Source organism: Protopterus annectens, chromosome 13.part0 (assembly GCF_019279795.1).
Source record: "Protopterus annectens isolate FY-2018-M chromosome 13.part0, PAN1.0, whole genome shotgun sequence".
Classification (NCBI taxonomy): domain Eukaryota; kingdom Metazoa; phylum Chordata; order Ceratodontiformes; family Protopteridae; genus Protopterus; species Protopterus annectens.
The window spans coordinates 502,792,018-502,819,493 of record NC_056747.1 but is presented as its reverse complement, the minus strand read 5'-3'; the positions used below and the strand labels follow the sequence as shown (position 1 = coordinate 502,819,493).

At 38.7% G+C, this 27,476-nt stretch overlaps 1 protein-coding gene across 1 annotated transcript in view; it reads left to right on the top strand.

The window, feature by feature from the left end:
* The window catches only part of LOC122787923 (dynein beta chain, flagellar outer arm-like), a 5,188,001-nt gene that overhangs the window by 1,435,959 nt on the left and 3,724,566 nt on the right, over window positions 1–27,476 (top strand). Inside the window, exons 35-36 of the mRNA XM_044054850.1 lie at window positions 23,282–23,488; window positions 24,575–24,710. Of these exons, the coding sequence (XP_043910785.1) occupies window positions 23,282–23,488; window positions 24,575–24,710 (343 nt within the window). The remainder of the gene's footprint in view (window positions 1–23,281; window positions 23,489–24,574; window positions 24,711–27,476) is intronic.

Below are 27,476 nucleotides of genomic sequence, written 5' to 3'. Positions count from 1 at the left end.
CACTTGAATAATGAACATAATTCAAACTGGGTACAAACATTTTTGGAATTCTCATCTGGTTCTATCAGGTATTCTTCATGCCCATTCAAGTGAGCACTACATGGCTCTTCTAAATTTACAAGAGTTATTCCATCAGGGAATCCTAGAACCAGTCCCTGCCCATCAAAAATGGTTTATTCAAGAATTTTCCCTAGTAAAAAGAAAAGAAGAGTCTTGGAGACATGTTGTAGACTTAAATACCTTAAACACATTTCTAAAACTATCAAAATTCAAGATGTTCTATCCTTAGAGCTTACTATCTATGATCCCCCTCCCCACACACACACACATACTTATTTGTTTACCATGGATCTGACGGATGCTAACCTTCACATTCCTTTTCATCCAAATATCAGAAAATTGGGATATCATTTTCAATTATCTTATTTGCCTTTTCGAAAATGCTTCTCCTCTGTGGTAGCATTCTGCAGTCCAAAGGTATCTGCTTCTACCCTTATTTGGATGATTTTTGATCCAAGCTACCTCAGTTCAAAAATCAGTGGAGAACTTGCATTTCACAGCTACTCTTCTTCTTTATCTAGGTATCACTCTAATCCTGAAGAATTCCACCATTCTACCTTTTAAAAGCCTAATGTTTTTGGAATGTTTGCTGTATACTTTCTTCGTGACGGTCTTCTTCCCACAAGAAAAAAAAAAATCAATTTTCTGACTTTTTACTTCCTGTCACTCAAGTCTGGAAAGATTCTAAGAGCATTGGGGGTACATGGCATCAATAATGCAGATGATTCCCTATGCCACACTCCATATGACAAGGTTCAGTGGAATTTCAAATTGATTTGGACACAACATTGCCACCCTCTGTTCTTCACAATTCCTCTTTTGTCTTTTGTGAGGTAAGAAATCCAGTCGTGGGTAAACTAGATAACATTCAATCCAGCTGTACCCTTTTGGGTTTCTTCTTTCCTACAGAAGGTCTCAGAAGATGCTTTGGATCTGGCCTGTGGACCTTTTACAATGGTCATAAAATCTCATGGGGTCTTTTCAAACTAGGCCATAAAAAAAGCATAAACATAGAAGAGATTAAATTTCTGATCTATGCATTACACACTTCATCACATCATTACATCTGTTCTCCTAGAACTTTACAAGTCCTAACAGACAATACCACAATTATGTGGTATTTCAACAAATGGTGGTGGTGGGGGGTACTATCATCTCTGCAGGCTGGTCATGACAGCTTGTGATATTGCTATTCACTACAGTTTCCTTCTTCAGCATCTTACATCTCATTAGAGATAAATGCTACAACAAAACCTCCTCTCTGACTTCATCCAAAGTATGTAGAGCTTTCCTTAAAGGTACTTTTTTGCTTAGGCCTCCAGTTAAAGACCTTACTCCACCTTGGGATCTAAAACTTTTACTACAAAGTTTAACTCTGAGCCCCTTTGAGCCATCAGCCACATCAGAACTCAAGTTCCTTTCTTGGAAAATGGCCTTTTCTAGTGGCTATTACCTCAGCAAGATGAGTGTCTAAACTCCAAGCACTTTAATCAAAATGTCCTCATTTCATTTTCCATAAAGATAGGGTTACCTTATGAACTAATCCTTCTTTCCTGCCCAAAGTAGTCTCAGAGGCAAACATCACCCAGGCTATGAATTTATTTGTTTTCATCCCCAGCTTCTCCAACAAGGGTGAATATATGCTTCATCTTTTACATGCACATGGACAACTCAGTTTATTACCTCCATAGAACAAAAGACCTCAGAAAAACAGATCAGTTGTTTATTTCTTATGCCAATTTCAAATTGGAAAAACCAGTTTAGAAAGTTACATTAGCAAAGTGGCTAACAGAATGCATATGTTTTGTCTACCATCATAGAGGTATTTTTTTGCCCAGACCTACTTGGCCTCATTCCACTATTTCCATGGCTACTTATTCTGGTCCAGAGCTTTCATTCATGACATTTGTGCTGCAGCCACATGGTCCATTGCTCTTACCTTTATTGCTCATTACAATTGGATTTGATTTTCAGAAACAGGGCTACCTTTTGATTCCAGAACATGTCCAAGTTATCAGCAATACTGTAAAAGTGTTTTATTGAAACATCTACTGTTAACGGTAAGTTCTTAACTAACTGTGCTTTTTTTCTGAGTTAGCACTTTATTAGTTATGATATCTGTGTGAGTGGTAAATGAAAGAGAAAGGTCAAATATAAGACTTTGGTATATTTATTCATTGACATTAAGTATTGTATTCCCATTCAGAAGATCAAAACTCATTAGCTCTCTAATTAGAGAACTTGTCCATCTTGAGCTTCTTTTTGGTTCAGGTATGAATTGAAATTGCTGGAAGCTCATTTATTTGATTCTGAATTTGGAACAGAGTATTATTTTCACTGGTTTAGGTTTAGATGCACAAATTGTTATAAGAATCCCTGCCTTCAACTACCAATTGCCTGAGCATTAATAGACAATCTCTCTAATAAGAGCTAGTGAGTTTTGATTTTGTTTTAGAATGGTCTGCGGAAGTCTTGATAACGATGTCAGTGCTTACCTAATGCACTTCGTTTCAGTAAGTTAGTAATTAAGACCTAGTTACTTGCATTTTTTGTTTTGTAATTTAAAGTTTCAATAGACATGGTCAAAAAGCAACCCTATCATAACAGGTATTTTTAGAATTTTTTTGTGAAATCTTAGTGTAGGTGAACTTGGTACTTTACATTCTGCATGCAACATTATATGTGTGTGTGCGTGTGTGTGTGTGTGTGTGTGTGTGTGTGTGTGTGTGTGTGTGTGTGTGTGTGTGTGTGCACCACAGAAGCACAACATCTACTTGAAATCAGCTGGACGTATAAATGAATTTAAGTGCACTTTTATCTTCTCTTTTGCATATAATATTGTATTTAATTTCTTTATTTGTGTTTTTCACTGAATATTAACGCAACTGAAGTTGTGGCTGCCTCTCTACAGTTAGTTCCCCATCCACCCTCCGTGTTCTTGTTTTGGTATTAATGTTGTTGGCTTTAAAATTGCCTGCCCCTCTTGTAGATTTGTATTTGGATACTCCTTCTGGGGCCATATCATTTGCTCACTCAATTGAGTGCAGTGAGATCATATTCTGATTTCAGGCACTCTTACTGTGTACAAAGAGAGCATTTGGGAAGGACAACCCCTGTAGCCTCTTAATTTTGCTCTGTTCCTTCCCTCAATATCTTATTCATCTGCTCTTACTGTAACTGTCTTAGGTGCTCTTCTGCGTGCTGTTATCTGTTTAGTCACTCTTACTCTGCACTTATTACTGCTTGTTAGTAACCTTCTAATTTACTACCTTCTGCAGTTGTTTTTTTAGTCATTTGTTAATTTCATTGCATTTATTTGAACTGTATTTGCCGTAGTGTTGCTACACGCTCGGGTGTGTTGGCCTGCACTACAATTTGAATTGTATTCACTGCTGTTTTAGCTGCTGTTCTGTAACAAAAAAAAATTCTAAGCTTGTTCTCTGCCTTTCCTGTAACTAGTCAAGTCCAGAAATGACTTGCTGTATCCAGGACTGTTGGTAAGCTTCTGAGCCCCCCAAGCCTTTCTGTGTTGGTGGGAAGCCTTCTAGCTTATCAGTGGGAGTGGTAAGCATTAGGTAGCCTATCCTCCATGGGAAGAATGAGTTTTGGCCCAGAAATTGTAGTTTATTTGGCTGTTTGGGCAGTTTTCCATCTCTTTCAACTTGCTGGCTTAAAAGCCTACATTTGTACTTGTTCCCCGCCTTTCCTGTAACTAGTCTAGTCCAGGTACAGATCTGCTGTATTCCAGGACTCTTTGTAAACTTCTGAGCCCCCCAAGCCTTTCTGTGTTGGAGGCAAGCCTTCTAGCTTATCAGTGGGAGTGGTAAGCATTAGGTAGCCTATCTACCACAAGAGGAGTGGTTCCTGGCCCAGAAATTTTAGCTGTTGGCCGTTTGGGCAGTTTTTTCCATCTCTTTCAATGTTCTGGTTTAAAAGCCGCACTTGCACTTGTTTCCCACCTTTCCTGTAACTAGCCTAGTCCAGATACAGATTTGCTGTATCCAGGACTGTTAGTAAGCTTCTGAGCCCCGCAAGCCTTTCTGTGTTGCAGGAAAGCCTTCTAGCTTATCAGTGGGAGTGGTAAGCACTAGGTAGCCTGTCTACCATGGGAGAAGAGGTTCTTGGCACAGGAATTGTAGTTTATTAACCGTTTGGACAGTTTGTCCGTCTCTTTCAACTTTCTGGTTTAAAAGCCACATCTGTGCTTGTTTCCCATCTTTCCGGTAACTAACCTATTGGTAGCACTAGAAAGCTTTAAACTGATACAAGCCTTTTAGCTTAGGAGAGAGACTTTAGAGTGATTAAGTATCAGTTTTCTGTACTTTCTTGCTGTACTTAACTGTTTTCCACCTAAATGCAGATTTTCCAGCGTTTATTGTGATTTAAAACTTGTTTTTTTCACATATTGTACTTATTTGACTGCCTGCACTTTTAAAAAGTTGTTTTTTGTGTAAATAATTTGTTTAACTGTTGTAGGCTATGCACTAAAGTGCGATAGCCTTTTCTGATAGTTTGTAGTTGTTTAAAGCCATTTTAAGTGTATTTTTTAATGTTTTGCCTTATCTTTTCAAAATAAAAAAAAAACAAAAAAACAAAAAGAAATCCTTGTTTCCCACCTTTCTAATCTAGTATAGTCCATTTTTCTGGCTAGTGCTGAATTCAAGTGGTTATTTAAGAGAATGTAGAATAAAGTACAGCTGTGGCTAAGTATACTTAACATAACAGTTGATCACTCTAACAAACAAACATTCAAAAAAATAAATAAATTATGGGCTGCACCCTTCACATGTGTCATCTCCAAGAGGGGAACTGTAAAACCAGTGCCTTCTGCCTTTCCTGCAGGTACCAATGCTGGTTTCATTTTACAGTGCATAATGAATATATACTTGCAGCTTCCTTGTATAGTGCACATCATTATACATCCATTTCAGATCTTTGAAACAAATTTCGCTACACACAAATAGCTCTTTCTGTGATGCATAGATAAATAGACAGAGATACATGTGTACATGATGAATGATCAAAGAACATTACTGAAGTCTGTTTGTTTTGAACAAAACTGTTCAGACAAACATTCTTTCCAAACACATATATAAGATCACTAAAACTAGTGTTTTTATAAGGGGGCAAGCATAGCTACCCCCACTGTCATGCAGGACTGCATTCCCTATACCTGCCTTCTACTTAATTTCTGAGTTGCCCATACCTTACTTGGATATAAGGAAGTTTCTCTGTTTACCTGTGAGAGAAGGGAGTTTTGAGCAACCTATCTGTCCCTGGAGGAGTGGTTCCAGCCCAGAAGTTAGTAGCTTATTGGCCATTTTAGGCTAATTTCTGCCTCTTTCATTTCCCTACTATAAAAACTGCATTTGCACAGTTTTGCGCACCGGGCAGTGCCGATAAGCTACGGTTAAATTATTCCCGACTCCACTAAGTCTCCTCTTCGTTTTTTCCATTGAAACTAGTCTAACTCTCAACCTAAGCACTCAAAAAGCATCTTACAGTCCAGCACTTTCTCAGACCTAATAGCAAGCACTAATATACCCTGACACTGACTGCCCAGCAGGGCAAGGCTCTTTATTCACCCCTCACCAACCAAGTGACTAAGAAGCTCACCCTACTATTCAGGCATGACGAAAGGGCAACTTCAGGTGCACTCTCCAGTCCAGCTGGTGAATCTGGGTATCCTGAGGCAATGTTACAACTGCCTCATGTACACAGACAACCCTCTCCTCCTACCACAAAACACTAACATATGCAAGAGATGCAATTATACAGCCAAACTGGAAGTTAAGCTGTCTCCACCCAAGACTGGAACAGACAGTCAAGAAGAGAAGGTTAACACTTGCACCACAACTCCAGCCATGCACAGACCTACTAAAATAGCACTGGCAAAAAATACACATAAATACACAAAATCATACTTGGAGGCTCTAAATAAAAACCTGCAAAAGCATCAGAGACCTCCAAAGCAGACACCCAAACAACCTGCACTTCCCGTCACAAACCAGACAACACATAAAACACAAAATCAGTATGCCGCACAATCACAGCCCGTAATGCAAAATAACATACCTAACACACTAGTAATAGGTGACTCTATAGTCAGGCACACTGATGTCCCACTCACTAGGATGGACAAGCAGAAGGTTACTGTTAGCTGCCTGTCGGGAGCCAGAATCCACCACATAACACAAGCACTCAGGTCACTCTAGAATAAGTACAAATATGACTCTGTCATTGTTCATGTTGGTGTGAATGACCTGAGACATACCTCCCTGGACTACATGAAAAGAGACATGGAAGAGCTCTCTGATCATGTAGTCTAGGCTGGGATGACCCTGACCCTGAGTTGCATGCTGCCCTCACCAAGAATGATACCTCAGTATAAAGAAAACAAATGATCAATTTCAACAATTGGCTAAGCTTCTGGTGTCATTCAAAGGGGATCCAGTGTCTGTCAGCCTGGGATGACATGCTCGACAAGCCATGTTGCTTCGCAAGAGATGGCTTGCACCTGTCACCCCTAGGCTTTTGAATACTGGCCAAGGCTCTTGCTGCACCCATAGTGCCTTTTTTAGGCAAGACTCAAAAGTCAAACCCACCTCCGTAAATAGCACAATTAACAAAAAATTGAGGGTTATGCTACTCAACGCCAGGAGTTTAAATCTCAAAATGCATGTGCTCGAAGCACTCCTCAGTATGGAGAACGTCGACATCTGTGCAGTAACTGAAACCTGGTTCAAGGCTCCAGAAAGCACCCCAGCACTACTGGGCTACAACTCATACCACATGTTTCGGCCACAGAACATGGACCGAAACACAAAAGGAGGAGGGGTATCCATATTTTTCAAGGATACCTACACCTCCAGGTTAGTGAAGCAGCATGATACCTCTGAGATCATCCATGTGCAACTAACATCGGGCAAATCTGCAGTGCAAATTGTGGCCTGCTACAGATCACCCTCCATGACCCAGGACCACCACTCCGCCTTTCTGGAGACACTGGAAAGCATGAAGGTCCTACCGAACACCCTGATACTGGGCGATTTCAATTACCCTACCATTCACTGGGAAAACTATTTGAGTACAAATTCCCAGGCCCAGTGCTTTCTGGAATTCATCAACTCAAATGCCCTAGATCAGCTGGTAAACTCCCCTACCAGAGGTGAAAACATATTGGACCTGGTCATCACCAACATGGGTGACAGGTGTTCCACAATGGAGGTCAACCCGTCACTGGTTAGATCAGACCATAAACTAATCACTCTGGATGTCTACACCCCCACCACCACCCCCAATGAAGGAAACCACAGTAAAAAACTTTTCTAAAGCAAACTTCACCTTACTTAAGACAGAGGTGGTAAGTTTCACAGCCCCCACGATAAAGGATAATGCTGCCCATGATGCAGATACCTTTACAAATGCACTCTGTGAGCACCTACAAGGAAGTATGGATCATACCATACCTAGCAAAACCAAGATTCACTCCTCTAAGAGAAGGAAACCAGTTTGGTGGACCCCTGCAATAAACAGGCTATACAATAGAAGGAGGAAACTAGTTCAGAAAAAAAGCAAATCCCAAGAAGGAAAGACATCCCTGATCAGTATCAGTAAGAAACTGAGGTCCCTCATGAAATCATCCAAGACCAACTTCGAAAGAAAAATAGCAAGGATTCAAAAGATAACCACAAAGCCTTCTTTAGCTATGTTAAGAATGTAAGTGGCAACTCGCAGATATGCACTGAACTAGTGCAAAATAGCACAAAATATACTGAACCTACTGATATTGCCAACATCCTGGCAGATAGATTCAGTGCAAACTTCACCCCCCTCTGACCTCCAAAAGGGCCCACAACAATAACGGAAAAGTGTAGTGTCCCAAAAATCACAGACGCACAGGTGAAAACAGCCCTTTCAAAAGCCAAAAACACAGTGTCAGTGGGACCAGATGGTGTCCCAGGCTGTGTCTTGCATGAACTACAGAACAAACTAACCCTCCCTCCACCTAAACACGCTGTTCATCCTCAGCATCTCCACAGGCTACATGTCCATAGAATGGCACACAGCAACGGTTATTCCTCTCCACAAAGGAGGGGCCACAACTGACCCTGGTAACTATCGCCCTATAAGTGTGACTAGCCTGGGTCTGCAAGGCTATGGAGCGCATCATCATGGAACTCATTAACAACAACATTGGGAACCTCCAAACACTTGACCTGACCCAGTTCAGCTTTGTTAAGGGCAGATCATGCCTACTAAACCTGGTTGACTTCTTCGAGACATTTGCCAAGGCCATAGATGAGGGAAAGTTGGTTCATACAGCCTACCTTGACCTCGCCAAGGGGTTTGACACCATTCCTCACTCAGGTATTACAGAAAAACTCATCACCCTATGCATAAACCCCTACGTCATGAGATGGGTTGCCAACTGGCTTACAGAAAGAACTCACACAGTAAGAATAGTGGGCTCCAGGTCTGACTGTAAACCAGTCACAAGTGGTGTCCCACAAGGCTCAGTCCTGGGACCCCTACTGTTCAGCATATACTTCTCAGAAGTACAGACAAACACAGGAGGACTATGGCTAACCAAGTTCGCTGATGACTGCAAACTGGGAGCCATAATTGACTCTCTGGCTGACATGGACATCCTCCAAAAGGGCCTTACTGAGATGGACACCTGGTGTCAAAGTCATGGCCTCAAGCTAAATGCCAAAAAATGCATTGTCCTCCCATTTTGGAAAAACAAAGCACCCACGAATTACTACATAGGTGACAGACCCCTTAATACAGAAGAGGTAATGAGATCTGGGGACCCAGGTAGATAGTAATCTCTCCTTTGACAATCATAGTGTCAAAGTAGTTAGGAAATCCTTCTATGTGGCCCATCTAATTACTAAAGGGTTCACATCTAGAAATAAAGAGGTTATAGTGCCCCTCTACTCATCATTCATTAGACCCATCATAGAGTACAATGCCCCATTTGGGATGTATCTCACATGACACTTCCAACAGCTGGAAAGACCACAAAAGTACCTCACCAAGAGGATTACTGGTCTCAAACATATGTCCTATGTAGCCCAACTGAAAAAACTCTGGCTGTACTCAGTGGCATATCGCTTACTCAGAGGTGATCTCTGCCTGACTTACAAAGCCATGTCCAACTCAGAATTGATGGACATGCTCCACCTAAAGAAATCCAAGTCACTGTGAGCCACGTGCTCTAGTGAGCTAAACTTCACCACAACAATAAGTAGAACATGCTGGAGGAATAGATTCCTGTCACAGAGACTCCCCATGCTTTGGAACAAAATTCCAAATTACATCAGGCAGAGCCCCTCACTAACACTCTTCAAGAGAAACCTTGACGAGTGGATGGGTAACGGAAAATGCACCTCTGGGACAGAGGATCAGTTAATTAATCAGTGGGGCGGTGAAAGCTGACACACTCTGGCTAGGCTTATAAATGCACTCTGACAGATAGCCTAGTACCTACCTATGAACCTATGTGCCAGTCATTGCTATTTCATCAAATTCTCATATATACCAGTCAAGTAAATTTATTTGCCATATCAAGTGGTTATTTAAGAGAATGTAGAATAAAGTACAGCTGTGGCTAAGTATACTTAACATAACAGTTGATCGCTCTAACAAACAAACATACAAAAAAATAAATAAATTATGGGCTGCACCCTTCACATGTGTCATCTCCAAGAGGGGAACTGTAAAACCAGTGATTTCTGCCTTTCCTGCAGGTACCAATGCTGGTTTTATTTTACAGTGCATAATGAATATATACTTGCAGCTTCCTTGTATAGTGCACATCATTATACATCCATTTCAGATCTTTGAAACAAATTTCACTACACACAAATAGCTCTTTCTGTGATGCATAGATAAATAGATAGAGATACATGTGTACATGATGAATGATCAAAGAACATTACTGAAGTCTGTTTGTTTGAACAAAACTGTTCAGACAAACATTCTTTCCAAACACATATATAAGATCACTAAAACTAGTCTTTTTATAAGGGGGCAAGCATAGCTACCCCCACCGCCATGCAGGACTGCATTCCCTATACCTGCCTTCTACTTAAATATACCAAACTCACACAATAGCGATGAAAGGGAAGAAATCCTGTATCTCCCATATTCGGCGATCTTTCAAATGTAGCAGTCTGCCACTTAATCTGTTCAAACTGTATTCTTTTCAATTACCCATCACAGAATATGTTTGAACAGATGACCTTTCAGCCATGTAGCAGAGACCCACCCCATATTAATGCACACAGATAGTTGACAGGTGTGCGAGGTCAACAATCTCTGGAGAATATTCCCTTTCCATGTGAATTGTGTGATTCTGGAGTTACTATATATAATTAGGTGGTGTGTGAGGTGCAGGAAGCTGCAAAAGCACTTCCTGTTGGTTTAGACAAATCTGGGGTAATCCCCAGTGCATGCACAAAATGTGTTGATATTTGTTAATTGTTTGTTTATTGGTTAGATGCTTTTGATGTTGATGATGGCATTGTGTCCATTCAGTTGAGTGAGTTTAGGGCCACATGTGTGTGTGTGTGTGTGTGTGTGTGTGTGTGTGTGTGTGTGTATATATATATATATATATATATATATATATATATATATATATATATATAAAATATTGTTCCACTTCATATCGTCAAATTATCATTTCATCGAATTGCAAAACATCGAGACCAAATCGTCGAAAACTCATAACACTGAATCTCAAATCACTGAAAACTATAAAGCAACTAGAAATAACATCCCACAGAGTTTTTACTACGTTTATAAAGGGGGGCAAGCCCCCCTGCACCCCCCATGTTGGGGGCTCTGCCCCACACCCCCCGTACATTAAATATACCAACTCCAAGGTTGCACTACAGTGGGGGAAAAAGGTAATTTCCTAACCCCACTGTAGTGTGACCTTGGAGTTGGTATATTTAATTTACGGGGCATGTGGGGGGTGCACGGGGGCTTACCCTCCTGCATAAACTTCGTAAACAGTGTCTGGGATGTTATTTCTAGTTGCTTTCTAGTTTTCAATGATTTGAGATTCGATGTTATGTGTTTTCGATGATTTGAGTTTTTGACGATTTGGTCTCGATGTTTTGCAGTTCGATGAAATGATAATTCAACGATATGAAGTGGAACCATGTATATATATATATATATATATATATATATATATATATATATATATATATATAGTATAGATATATAGATGTAAAAAACAAAACAAATCTACCTCTCACAAACAGAAAAATAAAATGTAAAATATCCAGATATGCAAAAATGGCTCCCAGCAGCTTATTAGTCCAAATTTCGAAATAGTAACCCCAGGTTTCATGTAATAAGGCTTTTTCCATGCATTTTTTCAATACATCTTTTTTTGTTTTGTTTTGTTTGATTTTTTTTCTGTGTACCTTGGCATATCCGTGCATGGTCTCAGTAGATGTATCTTCCATATGTGGAACAGCAACCGATCAAAATGCACTTTCCATGAACTCTATTTTTCAAAGTAATACACATCGACTCTAGTGAATGTCTAATTTGTATCCGTTTGTAGTTTCTACTGGTAATCTTTCGAGTCACTTGTTATTCTGACTTTCTAAAGAGTGTTCTCGTTAGATGTGTATTTTATTCAACTGTAAGTATTGCATGTAAAAACTAAAAAATAAAAAGTTGAATAACAGTTATATATCGTTATTTTATTCTGTTTTGTTTATTTTTGTATTAGTACTGGATTAAATATGGAGTTAATAATTTGTATTATTAATTTATTGAGTAATCTTTTTGAAATTAATATCTTCAGAAATCTTCAAACTAGGCATCCAGTTTTATTGTGATTTTATATGCCATGCCTTGTATGTTTTTATTTATTTTATACTTACATACCCATACTTTGTCTTTGATCTTCAATAGTCATTTTTATTTTAATTTTGTGAAGAATAATTTGAGAAAATGTATGAGTTGCATAAAGAAGTGGGAAGACGTTGACTGCTCAGAGTGGTTCTGTCTTTTTTCATGGCTTATGATTACTATTTCAGTTTACTGACTGATAATTATATATTGAAGACTAAATCTAAATTAATGATCTGTTCAACATAATGCCTAAAGGTCTTTCATCTTGAAATGACTGTAATCCATTGATTTCACTGCAAAGACTTTCCATATGTAAGAAAATATCATTTGGATATTTTGACCTCTGTTTTCTTACATGCATCTAAATTTGTGCACACAATTTTCCTTGTCTGTAAAAGCTCATGCTTACTAGATCCTTCTATTTTTTTGTTGCGTCACTTGGACCACCTGAAATTCACTGAGAAAAGAAGGGGGAAAGAAACTACAGTTAAGATATTTATAGTCTTCACAAAAAATAATTTCCATTGAGTAGTTACAAATAGGTTCAGATATTTTTTTGTTTATAAACTACTGCTCACAAGAAGATCAGTAGAAACACTGAGAGGCAGTCTTGTTGATGACTTTGACCTGAAATAAATGCAAAACTCAATTTGGCAGTTTTGTCTAGCAGAAAATGTAAAGGTGTATTTAATAGCCTTGTAGCAATATTATTTAGAGGGAGTTATGTTAAAAACAAGATATACCAAATCCTTTTCCATTGACGTATCTAGTATTACTATTATAAGTCAGTTGAGAAGCAAAACTACAGAGACTTTACTATGCAGTCATTGTCAGTGACACAACAGGTAGCATACCCACCATTATTGCTTGAAGACAGGGAGGCTGTATGTTCTAATCCCACATCAAGTGAATGAATTGCTGACACTGTAGTGCAGCATTATGAAGATGCTGCACTCGTGACTGTCATCCTTTGGATGAGACATTAAACCGAGGTCCCATTTACTTCAGTTGTTGGTAGCTCAGGTGGATGTTAAAGATCCCACAACAGCTATCGAAACAAATAGGGAATGGTCCCCAGTGCTCTAGCCAAATTTACCCTAGTAGTAGAAATACCACCTTGGATCTCCCTTGTAAAGAAGCCACAAGCCGAGTGGGACTAACTTAGTCAAAAGTGGATAAACAAAAAAAAAAAAAAAGGATAAATGAATAAAAAAATATACCCTGACATAATGTAAACCTAAACTGCTCAGTATAACAGTTACTACTAGACTATTTTGTGACACAATAAATGTACAAATAATTCTCACTACTTAAAATGATATAGAGGCTTTAGAGCTGCAGAAAGTTTCAATATATGATGAAAGAATGAGTTAGTTTAATTTCTCAGAGCTGTCCTTTGCAATATCAAAAGAGGAGAAGGTATAGCCATTTGATGCTTAGTACTTGTAGGCTGCCCTCTGGATAGAATAATGAATGAAGCATGCTGATCTGACCTTTTCTGAAAATATCCATGCGTACATAATGGACACTGCAGGTCTTTCTAGCAGTCATCTGGATACACAGGGCACAGTAACTCAAAAAATTGCTCTGTTTGTCTCTCTCTCTCTCTCTATATATATATATATATATATATAGATGTGTGTGTGTGTGTGTGTGTGTGTGTGTGTGTGTGTACACACGTGTGTGTGTGTGTGTGTGTGTGTGTGTAATGTGTATAACAAAACAAGAACAAATCATTTCTTGGCTTCAGTTCAAAGGAAGAATTATTTGCTTATAGAAGCTGAACAGTACTGAAACATATTCAAAAAACACATACAGTGACAAACTATTTCATTGCTGCACTTCTGAGGAAGTTATTTGCTTATAGAAGCTGAACAGTACAGAATAGTACCAAAACTGCTCCCTAGAGCCTTTTCTTTTCATCATTCTACTTTTTAGTGTAAATGTTACAATAACGCATGCAACATTCAGAAATTAATAAGTAGCTGCAGAACTTTGAAATGCATGTGCCTTAGATTTTATTTGGTAATAAAACACTTTCAATGAATTAGAGATGGAAGTCCACTGATTGGTGTCTTTTACCTTGATTAACCAACAGATAGCTATGACTCTACAGATATCCTGTTGTAGGTCTGGAGGACAGGAACATACTGTATGCCAGAGATGAGGAAGGAGAACGGGAGGAGGGAAAAAAACGATTATGTGTTCTTTTACACATAATCAATTTTTCTAATTGACAGACTCATTCTCCTTGATTTATAAAAAAAAATATTTGTTGTTCTGTAAGTTGTAATGCTTTAATCATTTTTTTTAATAGATGTTTAACATTTTATTTGTCATCTAGGAACCTGAAAGCACAATATCTGGGAGTCAACAAGGCAAAGCAGATGCTTCTACTAGGCCTTCATTGAACATGAAATTTACAAGTCATGCCAACAGAAATTCGGATAAAGGATCTGTTTTTGGAAGAAAAGGAGGCAGAACAAGTGTACTTTCCTTACATGATTCATTATTAAACATTGAGGTAATCTAAAAAATACCTTGATTTAAGTGGCTTATGAATGTCTGATATGAAACAGCATGATTTTAGACCAAAATGTTTATTTCTGATGTGTTACATTTTTCAGTTTATAATAGAATGCAAGAAGCTGATCTTTTTTTAGCCATAGGAATATAACTTGTTGGTGATGTTGCAGTTCTGATTTTTCAAGTCTTCTGCGGTATTGTGCCAGCAAAATATTTTAAGGAAAAATATTAATACCTTTAAAAAATATGTCAAGTGATGTCTTTACAGTTATTGTTCAAAAAGATAAAAGAGAACGGTAGCTAAATTCATCATCATTTTACTACTTGGAGAACCCTTTTGTTTTGATTCTTTTTTGCAATTTAGTCTATAGATGATAGATATTTAGAAGACAGAGCTATGACAGTTTCTAGTGTTTGAACTCTGGTTCACTAAGAAATTGCAGATATTCAGTATGAAATGTGGGATATGACAAAATCAATCCATCCTACTGTTTTTTTCCATTAACTTTGCCTGGGGTCTGTACACCTCACCTTTTACCATGCATTCTATAGTAAATTTATTAGTTATGTCAACCTTCAATCCTGTTCTTCCAGATTTGGTGTTACACTCATGATTTCTGAAGATTTTTCTGAAGCATAATACTTATTTTTATCATGTTTATGCAGCTGAAGTATAAGAAGGTATCCTATTTCATCCTGTCGGTCAGATTTGACTGATGAAGATTAGGCCACTTTGCAGATCTGCGCCAACAATTCCATCCTAGTACTCGAGCTTCTTCCTTGCTACCACATTGCTTCTGCCTGTCTCTGATTTCTACAGCATATCCCTTGTTTTATTCCACCTTTCATCTTAATGTGAATCCCTACCATCATTTAGGTTGCTTCTAACTTGCCTTCTATTATGTGACTTCTCTTAATGAGCTGAGGCTCGTTCACTTCTGTTTGCCTGTGTGTCATATTATTTGGAACTATATCTCTGTTTCCCATCTGCAATTGCTCACAAAATCTGTTCTTCCAAAAATTATTACCTTTTGATGGATGCAGTCCCCTTGCTTATGTATAATATTAAGGTGGAATCGAAAAGAACAGAACTTTAAGAATGAATTAGATTAAAATCTAAACAATCTATTGTGTGTTATTTATTTGGGAAGCACACAGATTACAGATTTGTGTTTAAAAGTAGCAGATGAGAGCAAATAAGATGTTTACAGGTTGAGAAAAGGATGGATGGAATGAAAAAAAGAGGTGAATAGGCATAGTGAACTATAGCACTGCACCATATATAAAGTGATTGCAGTGGCAGAAGGCAGAGATACAGCCCTAGGAGGAGGTAACCAAATAGTAATTTTAGCACATTTGTGAAGGTTGAAGTTTTGCGTGTACTTGCAGTTAGTAACTGTTTTGATCACTGATATAAATCAAAGCACAGTTTGTTTCCATAATAAACTTATGGCTGTAAGATGTGTTCTTCCAAGTCTTTGCATGGATAGATGCTGAAGTATTGTATTCACACACTTGCGTTCTTGGTGCATGCTAGGAGTTGAATGCTATATTTGAGTGACTACTAATTAAAAATTCAAATAGATACTAAAACACTATGTCTGATAGGCTAGGCTGACGGGAGGGTAAGCTAGTAGGTAACAGGTTTACAAAAATTTACAAGAGATGTGGAATTGAAGGAAAGATGCACATTAATCTATTGGCAGAGAGTATGAGAAGTGCTCACATGGTGATGGTTGAAAAGGTTTAAGTTAAGATAGTACTTCCACATGATAACACAATGATAGCATGCTAGTAAGAAGCTGCAATGAGGTATGACAGTATTCTAAAAGATTTTTGAAAAAAGTAGTATAATATAGTATATATAATAAAATGGAAATAAGGGACTGATATAATGAGCAGCTGCACTGCTATAACTCAACTATAATAGATGCTGTAGAAGTCTCCACAGTAATGGGAAAAAATCATATGTAGACTAGACCTGCACACCTTATGGCATAGTGGGAAATATAACACATTGCCTCAGAATTATTAAAATTATGATTTACCCTGGGCTCCATATTCTTCAGATGCATACAAGCTGAGGCCTGTAGCATTATCATCTTCTTTCGGCTGCTCCCGTTAGGGGTCGCCACAGCAGATCATCTGTATTCATTTCTTCCTGTCCTTTGCATCTTGCTCTGTCACACCAACCACTTGCATGTCCTCTCTCACCACATCCATAAACCTTATCTGAGGCCTTCCTCTTTTCCTGTTACCTGGTAGCTTCATCCTTAGCATCTTTTTCACAATATACTCAGCATCCCTCCTCAGCACATGTCCAAACCAACGTAATTGTGCCTCTCTGGCTTTGTCTCCAAACCTTCCAACCTGAGCTGACCCTCTAATATACTCATTTCTAATCCTGTCCATCCTCGTCACACCCAGTGCAAATCTTAACATCTTTAACTCTGCCACATCCAGCTCTAACTCCTGCCTTTTTGTCAATGCCACTGTCTCCAACACATATAACATAGCTGGTCTCACTACCCTCTTGTTGACCTTCCTTTTCTCTCTTACTGGTACTCGTCTGTCACAAATCACTCCTGACACTCTTATCCACCCACTCCACCCTGCCTGTGCTCTCTTCTTCACCTCTCTTCCACTCACCATTACTCTGAACTGTTGATCCCAAGTATTTAAACTCATCCACCTTTGCCACCTCTACTCCCTGCATCCTCACCATTCCTCTATCCTCCCTCACATTCACACACATATATTCTGTCTTAGTCCTGCTGACCTTCATTCCTCTTCTCTCTAGAGCATATCTCCATCTCTCCAGGGTCTCCTTCACCTGTTCCCTACTCTCACTAAAGATCACAATGTCATCTGCAAACATCATAGTCCACGGGGACTGCTGTCTGATCTTGTCTGTCAACCTGTCCATCACCATTGCAAATAAGAAAGGGCTCAGAGCTGATCCTTGATGTAATCCCACTGCCACCTTAAATGCATTGGTCAATCCCACTGCAGACCTCACCGCTGTCACACTACCTTCATACATATCCTGTACCACTCTTACATACTTCTCTGATACTCCTGACTTCCTCATAAAAATCAACACAAAATGAGCCAGCACAAGGCAGATGGCAAGCAGATAAATATCTTTAATGTGGCAAAATAAAATCAAACATTGCAAACCAGTTTCGGCTTAACAATGGCCTTCTTCAGTGCAGAATCAAAAACCTTTCTACCTTGTGCTGGCTCAATTTGTGTGGATTGATGCTATTTGGTTGAGCCCTGCACTGGTTCCACCGTGTGTGAATTTGGTTTACTCTTCCTCATAAAAATACCACAACTCCTCTCTAGGCACCCTGTCATATGCTTTCTGTAAGTCTACAAAAACACAATGCAAGTCCTTCTGACCTTCTCTGTACTTCTCCATCAACGCACTCAGAGCAAACATTGCATCTGTAGTGCTCTTTCCTAGCATGAAACCATACTGCTGATCACTAATCATCACCTCCCTTCTTAACCTATCTTCCACTACTCTTTCCCATAACTTCATGCTGTGACTGATCAGTTTTATCCCTCTGTAGTAACTACAGCTCTGCACATCACCCTTATTCTTAAAAATCGGTACCGAAACACTTTTTCTCCATTCCATCCTCTCACTTTCCAAAATTTCATTAAACAATCTGGTTAAAAACTCCACTGCCATTTCACCTAAACACCTCCATGCTTCCATAGGTATGCCATCTGGACCAACAGCCTTTCCATTCTTCATCCTCTTCATAGCTATCCTTACTTCCTCCTTGCTAATCCACTGCACTTCATGATTCACTATCCACACATCATCCAACCTTCTCTCCCTCTCATTCATTACCCCCTCAAAGTAATCTTTCCATCTGCTCAACACACTCTCCTCACTTGTAAGTATGTTTCCCTCATTATCCTTTATCACCTTTACCTACTGCACATCTTTCCTAGCTCGGTCCCTCTGTCTAGCCAATCGGTACAGGTCCTTTTCTCCCTCCTTAGTGTCCAACCTTTCATACAACTCTTCATATGCCTTATCCTTAGCCTTCACCACCTCTCTCTTTGCCATGCACCTATCAAGAAGTATTAAACATTGACATAGGAGTGTAATAAATCTAATATGATTAGATAATACAAGATCATAGATGACGACAGTAAACTCTCAGTTAACTGGCACCTATGGGGAATGGTAGACACTGGAAAACTCTAGTTTCAGGTTGCTTTAGAGTTACTTTTAAAAATAGGCCTGAATAATACTGTAGGCCTGACTAATACTGTACCCTATACTATTTGTTTGGATTGACTTGTTCTCAGGTTTGGGAGAGAGAGAATTTATTCCTATCTTCCTTTTTAAAACTCTAAAAGTCTAAAAAGGTAAGGTATGTTTCTGCAGGGGGAAAAACAGAAAGTGCAACACGAAAATTGTACTGTATTACTTTGATTTTTTTTGCTGGTTGCTTGAGAGTGCCAGTTGATTTGAGTTCTGGTTAACTGAGCATTTACTGTACTGGATAGTATAATAATGCAATTAATATCAAAGAAAAGTGCCATCAGTCACATCCTAGCTTTTCATAGTTCCTTACACTATAATATAACATTTCTGTAAAAAGTGTGCCAGAAATACATTAAAATGCACTAAATTCACCTTATTTCAGGTTTCTTCTATCTTTGCTATTGATTGTCACAGTGGCAGCCAACTAACCAAGTCAGATCATATTTTCCTTTCTCTAACCAATGATTCCAACTTATTCTGGGGTAATCTTAAGACCAATGGTGTGCCCTCCCTGAGGTCTATAGTTAGAATATTTCCCAAGTGGGACACTCATGGTACATATTTTTTGATGCCCAAATATCCTCATTTAGCAACTGCTAATCTGGAATAGCAGCAGTTCTGTTTCCAGGCTTTTCTGCACCACCAAGAGTTCCTGAATATGTCATGGACTGCAGTTGCAGTGTCCATACAGAGAAGCCTCATTTCTGCTGTTGTTATCTGAGATCTCAGAATTTTTTTCAGATGCTTATAAAAGCTTATAACAGTATGTGATGATGGGTTATATCTTAACAAGTAAATCGAAAACATCCCATAAATCCTTGCTTCAGCTTCATGGATTATTTCTAGGCAGTTGATCTCAGTGAATCATTTGAAGCCTAACCAAAGCAGTACCCACGACATTTTATCCCAAGCTTTAAGGGCTATATATGGATGGATTTGTTGTTTCCCATCTCTCCATGCATTCTGGTAGTATTACAAGACTGTTAGGAAAACACTTTGTTTAATATAGGCTGGCAGTCTTTACCATAGGTTAAAATCATTCATTTACGACTGTAGCAACCACACAACTCTAGACTAGCTCATGCTTCCTCTTCATTTATTAAAAATACCCCATGGTACTTTTAAACACCTCTGTTCAAGGCAGCTGTACCCTCCTCCCCCAGCACATCTGAAGAGAACAGTCTACACAAAATCTTCTCTTTTCTAGTCAAATTCCATGGCTTCAGATTTTGAGGTGCTGTTTCTAGCCAATATGCACTCATCAGCAAATTGCTCAGGTGCACGTCTCAAATAACTAATCAGGCAAAAGGAAATAACCATCTGCAGATGAGACACATGCTACTTCTGGATCCCCATACTAGAAATTTACCCAGTCTTGGCTGTTTATTAAGAATTTTGTCCACTGAGACCATGAACAGGAGTGGTGACAATATGATACCCTTATGGTAGCTTGAGACTCACCTTGAATAAATTTGACTTTTTGCCAGAAAGGTAAACTCAGCTCTTTTGCATTCATAAAGGGACTGTGTATGATGCACACTGGCTGCTCAGTACCCCAAACTCTTCCAAGGCCTTATGCAGCATATGCCAAGACATGTGATCATAAATGTTTTTTAAGTTCAGAAAATAGTTGTAGAGTGAATCAATAAACTCAAATTTTCTCCCAGCTGCACAAAATGTAGGAGTTGGTATACTTTTCCATAGCATGGATGAAAGATTTACTGTACATCTTAGAGCTCAGCAGAAACTACAGCCTGAGTGAGCAGCGACGCATCACTGTGCTATCCTTCTCATAAAAACATTCATTGACTCCAAAGTTTGAAATGTATTTGATTAAACTAAGACAGGTGTGCCTTTTAGACACAGGCAAGCAGTCTACCACACTACCACTCCACCCTTTCTGCTAACATGAGCCTTACATATTGGTCAGCTTTGGATCTTTACAGAAGTTGTTGCATATATAATGCTTTAAACGTGGTAACATTAATTCTGTGTATGTTATTAAGGTATACCTCAGATTAACAAACACTGGCTTCAGTGGTTAGTCAGTCACTGATATCCTTGCCATGAGAACATCTGTCATTCCTGAAGTAATTGAAAAGTCCCAAAGATGAGGAAGTCTCAGTCCATGCAGCATAAGTTATTCCACCTAAGTTGTCTTTTAATCTCATAAAATAATATAGCAATAACCCATGCCTGGGTGTGGGTAATGCTGGATTGATCCACGGTTGGTGTGGTTTGGTCATGAGGGCGAAGCCCGAGTGGCCAAACAAAGCCAACCATGGGTAAATCCAGCATTACCGCCATCCAGAAGTGGGTTATTGCTATTATACAATGACATTATTTAAGAAAAAAAAAAATTACTTTTCTTAAATAATGGCATTGTAAAATGCATCCTTGCTGCCCTTCCACAACTGTCTGGTATTCTGCGGCAGTTCTGATGTACTGCGCATGCGTATGCCTACGCAGTACATCAGAGCTGTGGGCAAAAGCAACGGAGAAAGCAAGATCTTCGTTGCTTTTAAAAAACTGTTTCGCTATGTTAAATGGGTTTAACATAGTGAGACAGCTTTAAAAAAAGCAACGGAGATTCTCCGTTGCTTTTTTTAAAGCTGTCTCGCTATGTTAACCCCATTTAACATAGCGAGACAGTCATGAAAAAAGCAACGGAGAATGCAAGATCTCCGTTGCTTTTTACAAAATGTCTCGCTATGTTAAAGGAGTTTAACATAGCGAGACTGCTTTAAAAAAAGCAACGGAGATTCTCCTTTGCTTTTTTTAAAGCTGTCTCGCTATGTTAAACTTGTTTAACATAACGAGACAGTGTGAAGCATCGCAGAACTTGGGTTCTCCATTGCTGTAAAAAAAGTTATAGTAATGGAAAAAGTCCGGGCGACCGGACATTTTTCCCATTACTATAACTCTGATTTACAATGTGCACACTGACCAATCAGCGTGCATGTTTTTGAATATTAATGGGGGGGTCGTTGTATAATAGCAATTATAGCAGTTATATGATAGCTTAGTCAGTTCAGTTGTCATGATCTTAGTGGCAAGAGTTACTCTCTTGGACATATAACTTTTTACACAGAAGTTACTCACATATATACAGGCAAAGTTGTGAAGGTACCCAGCCAACCAACTCATGCATTCTGCAAATAGTTATTATGAATAAATAATTGTTTGCCATCAATCAGTAATAATGTACTTGCCCTTTCAAATAGCAGTAAATATTTCTATTTCGTGCCAACCTTTCAACTTCAGCAAAAGAAAAAAACAACTGACCAGGAAGCCACAGACTACGGCAAATTAATCCAGCAATGGTAGAAACCGCACCAGTTTGCAGTTGTTGTAGAAAGAAACAATCCTTTATTGGTAAAACCACTACAAGTCATGGTTAAGTGCTTTCATCCAAACATAGACTTCTTCAGAACCATGAACACTCCTCTAAACACTGAATTTAAGAGTTGAGAGAAGTAAAACCACATCCCCTTGAACTGTCAGTCAACAGACAGGCTGAACAAAGCCTAGGAAGGTTCTTAAAAGGTGTGCACACACCAAAAAACACTTCCACATTAAACCAAGGAAAAATGGCTAGAATCTCAAAAAACTACAGAAAGCCATAACAGTTGTAAAATTTTGCTCAAACTATATTGGCTGTTCTTTTAAGTTCACTAGCAGTAGAAGTAAGCTGTTGAGCAGTTTGCGTGATTTATCTGTAGTAGTATAACAGTACAGATAGAAGGGATAATTTCTGTGGTGGCAACTTAATGTCATATGCTATAAAAGGACGTATCAATACAGTAAACTCTCAGTCAGCCAGCACCCATGGGGATTGGTAGATAATTGTAGTTTCTGGTTGTTTGAGAATTACTATTAAAAATAAGTCTGAAAAATACTGTACTCTATACTATTTGTTTGGTTTGACTTGTTTTCAGTTTGAGGAGAGAGGGAATTTATTTCTAACTTCCTTTTTAAAACCCTAAAACTCTAAAAACAAGGTATGTTTCTGCGCGGGGGGGGGGGGGGTACTACACATGAAAATTGCACTGTATTTCTTTGATATTTTTTGCTTGTTGCTTGAGAATGCCAGTTGCTTGAGTTCCGGTTAACTGACAGTTTACTGTAAGTAAGTAGACTAAAATGTTTTTTATGTTATCAGTTCTAACATCACAATTAGCAATGTGTTGTTCAGTTAAATATAACAGAGAAATATGTGGTTAATCTTCTGAGTTCTATGTTTCCTTCTAGTATTTACCATTACAATTGTACCATTTTTTAATATATTCTGGAAAAATTATATATAAATGTATATATATATATATACACGCACACACACACACACACACACACACACACACACACACACACACGCACGCACGCACGCACACACACACACACACACACAAACATACATTTTGTACATTTTCTTTATTCAGTTTAAATTCAGATGGATGCAGTTTTAGCTCCAAATAAGTTAGAAATTTGTTCTTATTTTGCACATTTATTTTTTAGGAGGGAGGCACAGTCATGCTTTTAACAAACACAGATGGCATCTTTGAAGAACTAGAGCATCATCAGCTGCTTCTGTCTACAATGCAAAACTACACAGAGGCTGGGTCTTTTCTTGATGATGTAACAAAATGGCAAAGAAAGCTTCAAATCATAGAAACTGCTGTTAGTTCTTGGCTACAGGCTCAAGAGAAATGGACTTGCCTAGAAGAAGTGAGATATTTGTTAACATTTTTATTAAGATTAGAGGGATAATTTATCAACACAATTCTAATGTCTGTTTGTCTTCTTAGTTTGCCTTACTGACATGGCCCCTTTGTATCTGCATGCTTAAATACTGCTACTGCTACAGCATTAGTGTTAATATCCAGAGCAAGTCTATTTTGTGCATCTACCAGTGTACCCAGAAAGAAACTTCACAGGGAAAAATAGTACCTTACTACTACGTTTTGGTACCAACAACACCACTTCTGTTTCAGGCATCTGTGAGTGTATTCATAAAGAAACTTTATAGGAAAAAGCAACTTTATAGGTTGGGAGGGTGGCCTAATGGTTAAGGTGTTTGCCTTGTGCGCACAAAGTGCAGGGTTTGAGTCTCACAAGGGATAATTGGCTAGGCTTAAAATGACTTGCAAGGGCAGTTAGCTTAGTACTAATCTATCTATCTAGGAAAAAAACAGTACCTTTCTGCTTACTTTTCACAAATTAGGTGTCATTGTTTTTTTTTTTTTTTTTTTTCACATTGAGCAGTGAGGCTTCTATTGGAGGTTTCTCATCAGAAATATAAAAGAAATAATGTGAGTCGTGGCACTTCAGAAAATAAATGGCAAGTCAAACGTATAACAATGAATTCTGAATCATTTTCAAGCACTCCTTCAGTGAGGATTGCTTCTCTGCACCATTGATAAGGAGGAATGCATACCCTGCACCTCCGCTGCTTACATATACTAACGGTGAGATTGTTGTTCCTTAGAGAAGAAGGAATGCTGTGAGATACTACTGTCTCAGCATTAGAAGGTATTTCCCCATTCACACTTCTAGATCTGAAGACAGCAGTTCCCATCCTCAAATACTCAGCAGGTAGCCTCTGCTGAAATATAGAATCTAAAGGAAATATTCATAATGCAGGTGCTCTGGATACCTTTATCAAGAATTAGTTTGTTCTGTACTTATTGCCCATATCATCTTTTCTCTGGATCCTTCAGAATTTGGCTAGACTTAAATATTACACATATTTTTAACAATGATTTTAATGAATTTTGATTTTTTTTCCTTTTTTTTCTTTTTACTTTGATTCAGGTGTTTTCTGGTGTTGGAATAAGGGTAGCGATGCCTAAAGAAGCAACAGTCTTTGCTGAAGTTCATTATGATTTTAGTCGTTTAATGAAAGTAACAGAAGAGAATCCCAATATTTTACAGAACTGCACAAAAAGAGGTATGCTTGCATTTTTAGGGGGCTTTGGGTTATGGAAGGAGTATGCATTTGATTTTCTAAAAGGAATTAATGTGAATAATAGTCCTCCTGACTTGCATAAGTCTTTACTCTTAATTCTCAACCTCGCTACAGCTCTGTCCTTGCATACCCCCACACACCAATACACATCAACAACCTCCTGCATCTGTCTACCCAATAAACAATGCAGCTCCTCAAATATGTCCTGCCAGCTTTTTCCCCTACACCCTCCCATATTATTTAAGCCACAGATTGGCCTCCTCACCTCCTATGAAACCACACTTGACACCATCACCTATTAATAAATAAACACTTCCCATGGTACTCATTCCTCATTACTTATCTTCTCAAATGTGGAGACATACATCTACCCAGGCCCTTCCTCTAATCCTAACTACAAGAGTATCTCCAAACATTTAACCATACTTACACTGACCCTTATAAGTATATGTAATAAAATAGCCCACTGCATGTCTGGATTGATCAAAATAAACCTGGCATACAAGCTCTTCCCAGAACAAGGCTACACCCCAATGTAAAAGACTCAAAAATAATACCTCCAAGCTTTGCAATAACCATAAGAGGTAAATCTAAAAAAAGGGGGGAGAGATAGCCTTTTTATACCCCTCTACATTTAACATCACACCCTACACCAATAATATAGGCATCTTTTCTAATGCTGAGGTACTAATCTCTTTTTTGAACCTCAACACATCAAAAAGGATTTGCATAACAGTAATATATATCCCATGAGATCACAATATACCAGTTTTGGAAAATGTTTTATCCTGGACATCCCAAACAATAAACCTCAAAACAATAATCTTAGGAGATGAAAATATAGATTGGCAAACCATAACTTCCATCTCCCCCACAAATAGTATAAATCTGTATGTTTTTTCTCAGCGTATCAATACTCCAACAAGACACAGCAAAGATCTTACCTGCCAGTCCACTCTAGGTCTGATCCTAGTATCCCACCCCACCAATTACCCCTGTACACTGTCTAGCTCCTTGAGAGATCATCTGCCAGCTTATTCCCTTAGAACAAAAGAGTACACACTGTAAAATCAGTTAGAAACTCAACAAATTTTTGTCAGCATAAAGTCAACAATCGCCTACATAAAGTAGACTGGAGGGGTCAATATTACGATGCCGAAATGGCTAAACACCGAATGCCATTTCAGCGACACATAAAGAGTGAACTAAAAGTCACACAAATGGCCAGAGCACTGAATTTTTTCCCTAGGGAAAAAAATCGCTTGGCTGTCACTGTGAATTTGCCCTTTTCCCCACTGTAGTGCAATCTCGGAGTTGGTATACTTAGATGGGGGGGGGGGGGGTTGAGCTGGTGTGTCATGTCTGATTGGCCTACTGATTTCTTTCCCTAGGAAAAAAATCGGTGATCTGGCCATTCATGTAACTTGTAGTTCGTTCTTTATGTGTTGCTGAAACGGCATTCAGTGTTTAGCCATTTCGGCATCGTAATATACATCCAACTGGACTCCCCTTAAATGACTACCCCTCAATGATGATGTACTATACTTTAATAACTCCTTCCTTCACATAGTTAATACCCTAGCTCCCATTCGTTTGAAAAGAATCAAAAAGAAGTCAGTACCATGGCTCAATAAGGAATGTAAACACCTGATGAAGCAAAGGGACCTAGCCTGGATAACCTGGAAACTAAACAAAAATTAACAAAATCTTGTCAATTTTAAAACACTATGTAAAAAAGTGACACAACTAATCAACATAGATAAGAAGTCATACTATTCCCAGCTTCAACTCCAGCATAAAAGCAACCCCAATAAATGTTGGCACTCCATATCTTCTATACTCACCCCTGGAAAAAACAGGGAGCACACTGTATCACCAGAAACCCCTCTATCACAAATAGCCGAAAACTTTAACAAGCGCTTTATAAAATAAATATCAGACCTACTAACTAACAACCCTTCAACCTATTCAGACAACAACCCTAGACCACCAACTACTTCTAACCCTGTCATTAATAACCCCCTACTCAACAAAATGTCATACAAACCCAATTCTCATTTCAGCCCATACCCACTGACACCATTAAGAAACTGCTACAAAAACTAAAACAGTGCTCCACCTCAGCAGATAATCTTTCACCACGCTGCCTCAAACTGGTTGCCAGCTCAGTCGCCTACCCAGTCAGTATTCTTATAAATAAGTCTTTACCTGAATCAGAAGTACCTATCATATGGAAACAATCTCACATCACCACCATCCAAAATGGAGGCAACGCTTTTGAACTATCCAGTTTCCATTCTATATCCATCTTGTCACCCATATCCAAAATTTTCAAGAGAGGTATCCATCAGCAGGTAATGCAATACCTAAAACAATCAAACATGGCTTCTGACCCAGCCACAGCACAGCTACAGCTCTATTATCCTTTACAGATACCATGAACAAGACCAGAGATGCAGGATGCTATACACCCTCAATTGTTCTTGATCTCTCCAACGTCTTTAATACAGTATCTCACCCATTACAATTGAATACACTATCTGACTTAGGCTTTTCAAATAACACAGTAAAATGGTTTCAGAAATACCTCAAGGATTGTAAACAAGCAGTGAAATGGTCCAATGAACTCTTGCACTTTCTGCATAACCCTACCGGAGTCCCTCAAGGCTCCATCCTTGGATCCCTACTCTTCAACATTTTCACAAACAACCTTCACACTGCCTCTCACCCTGGATCCCTCATTCAATA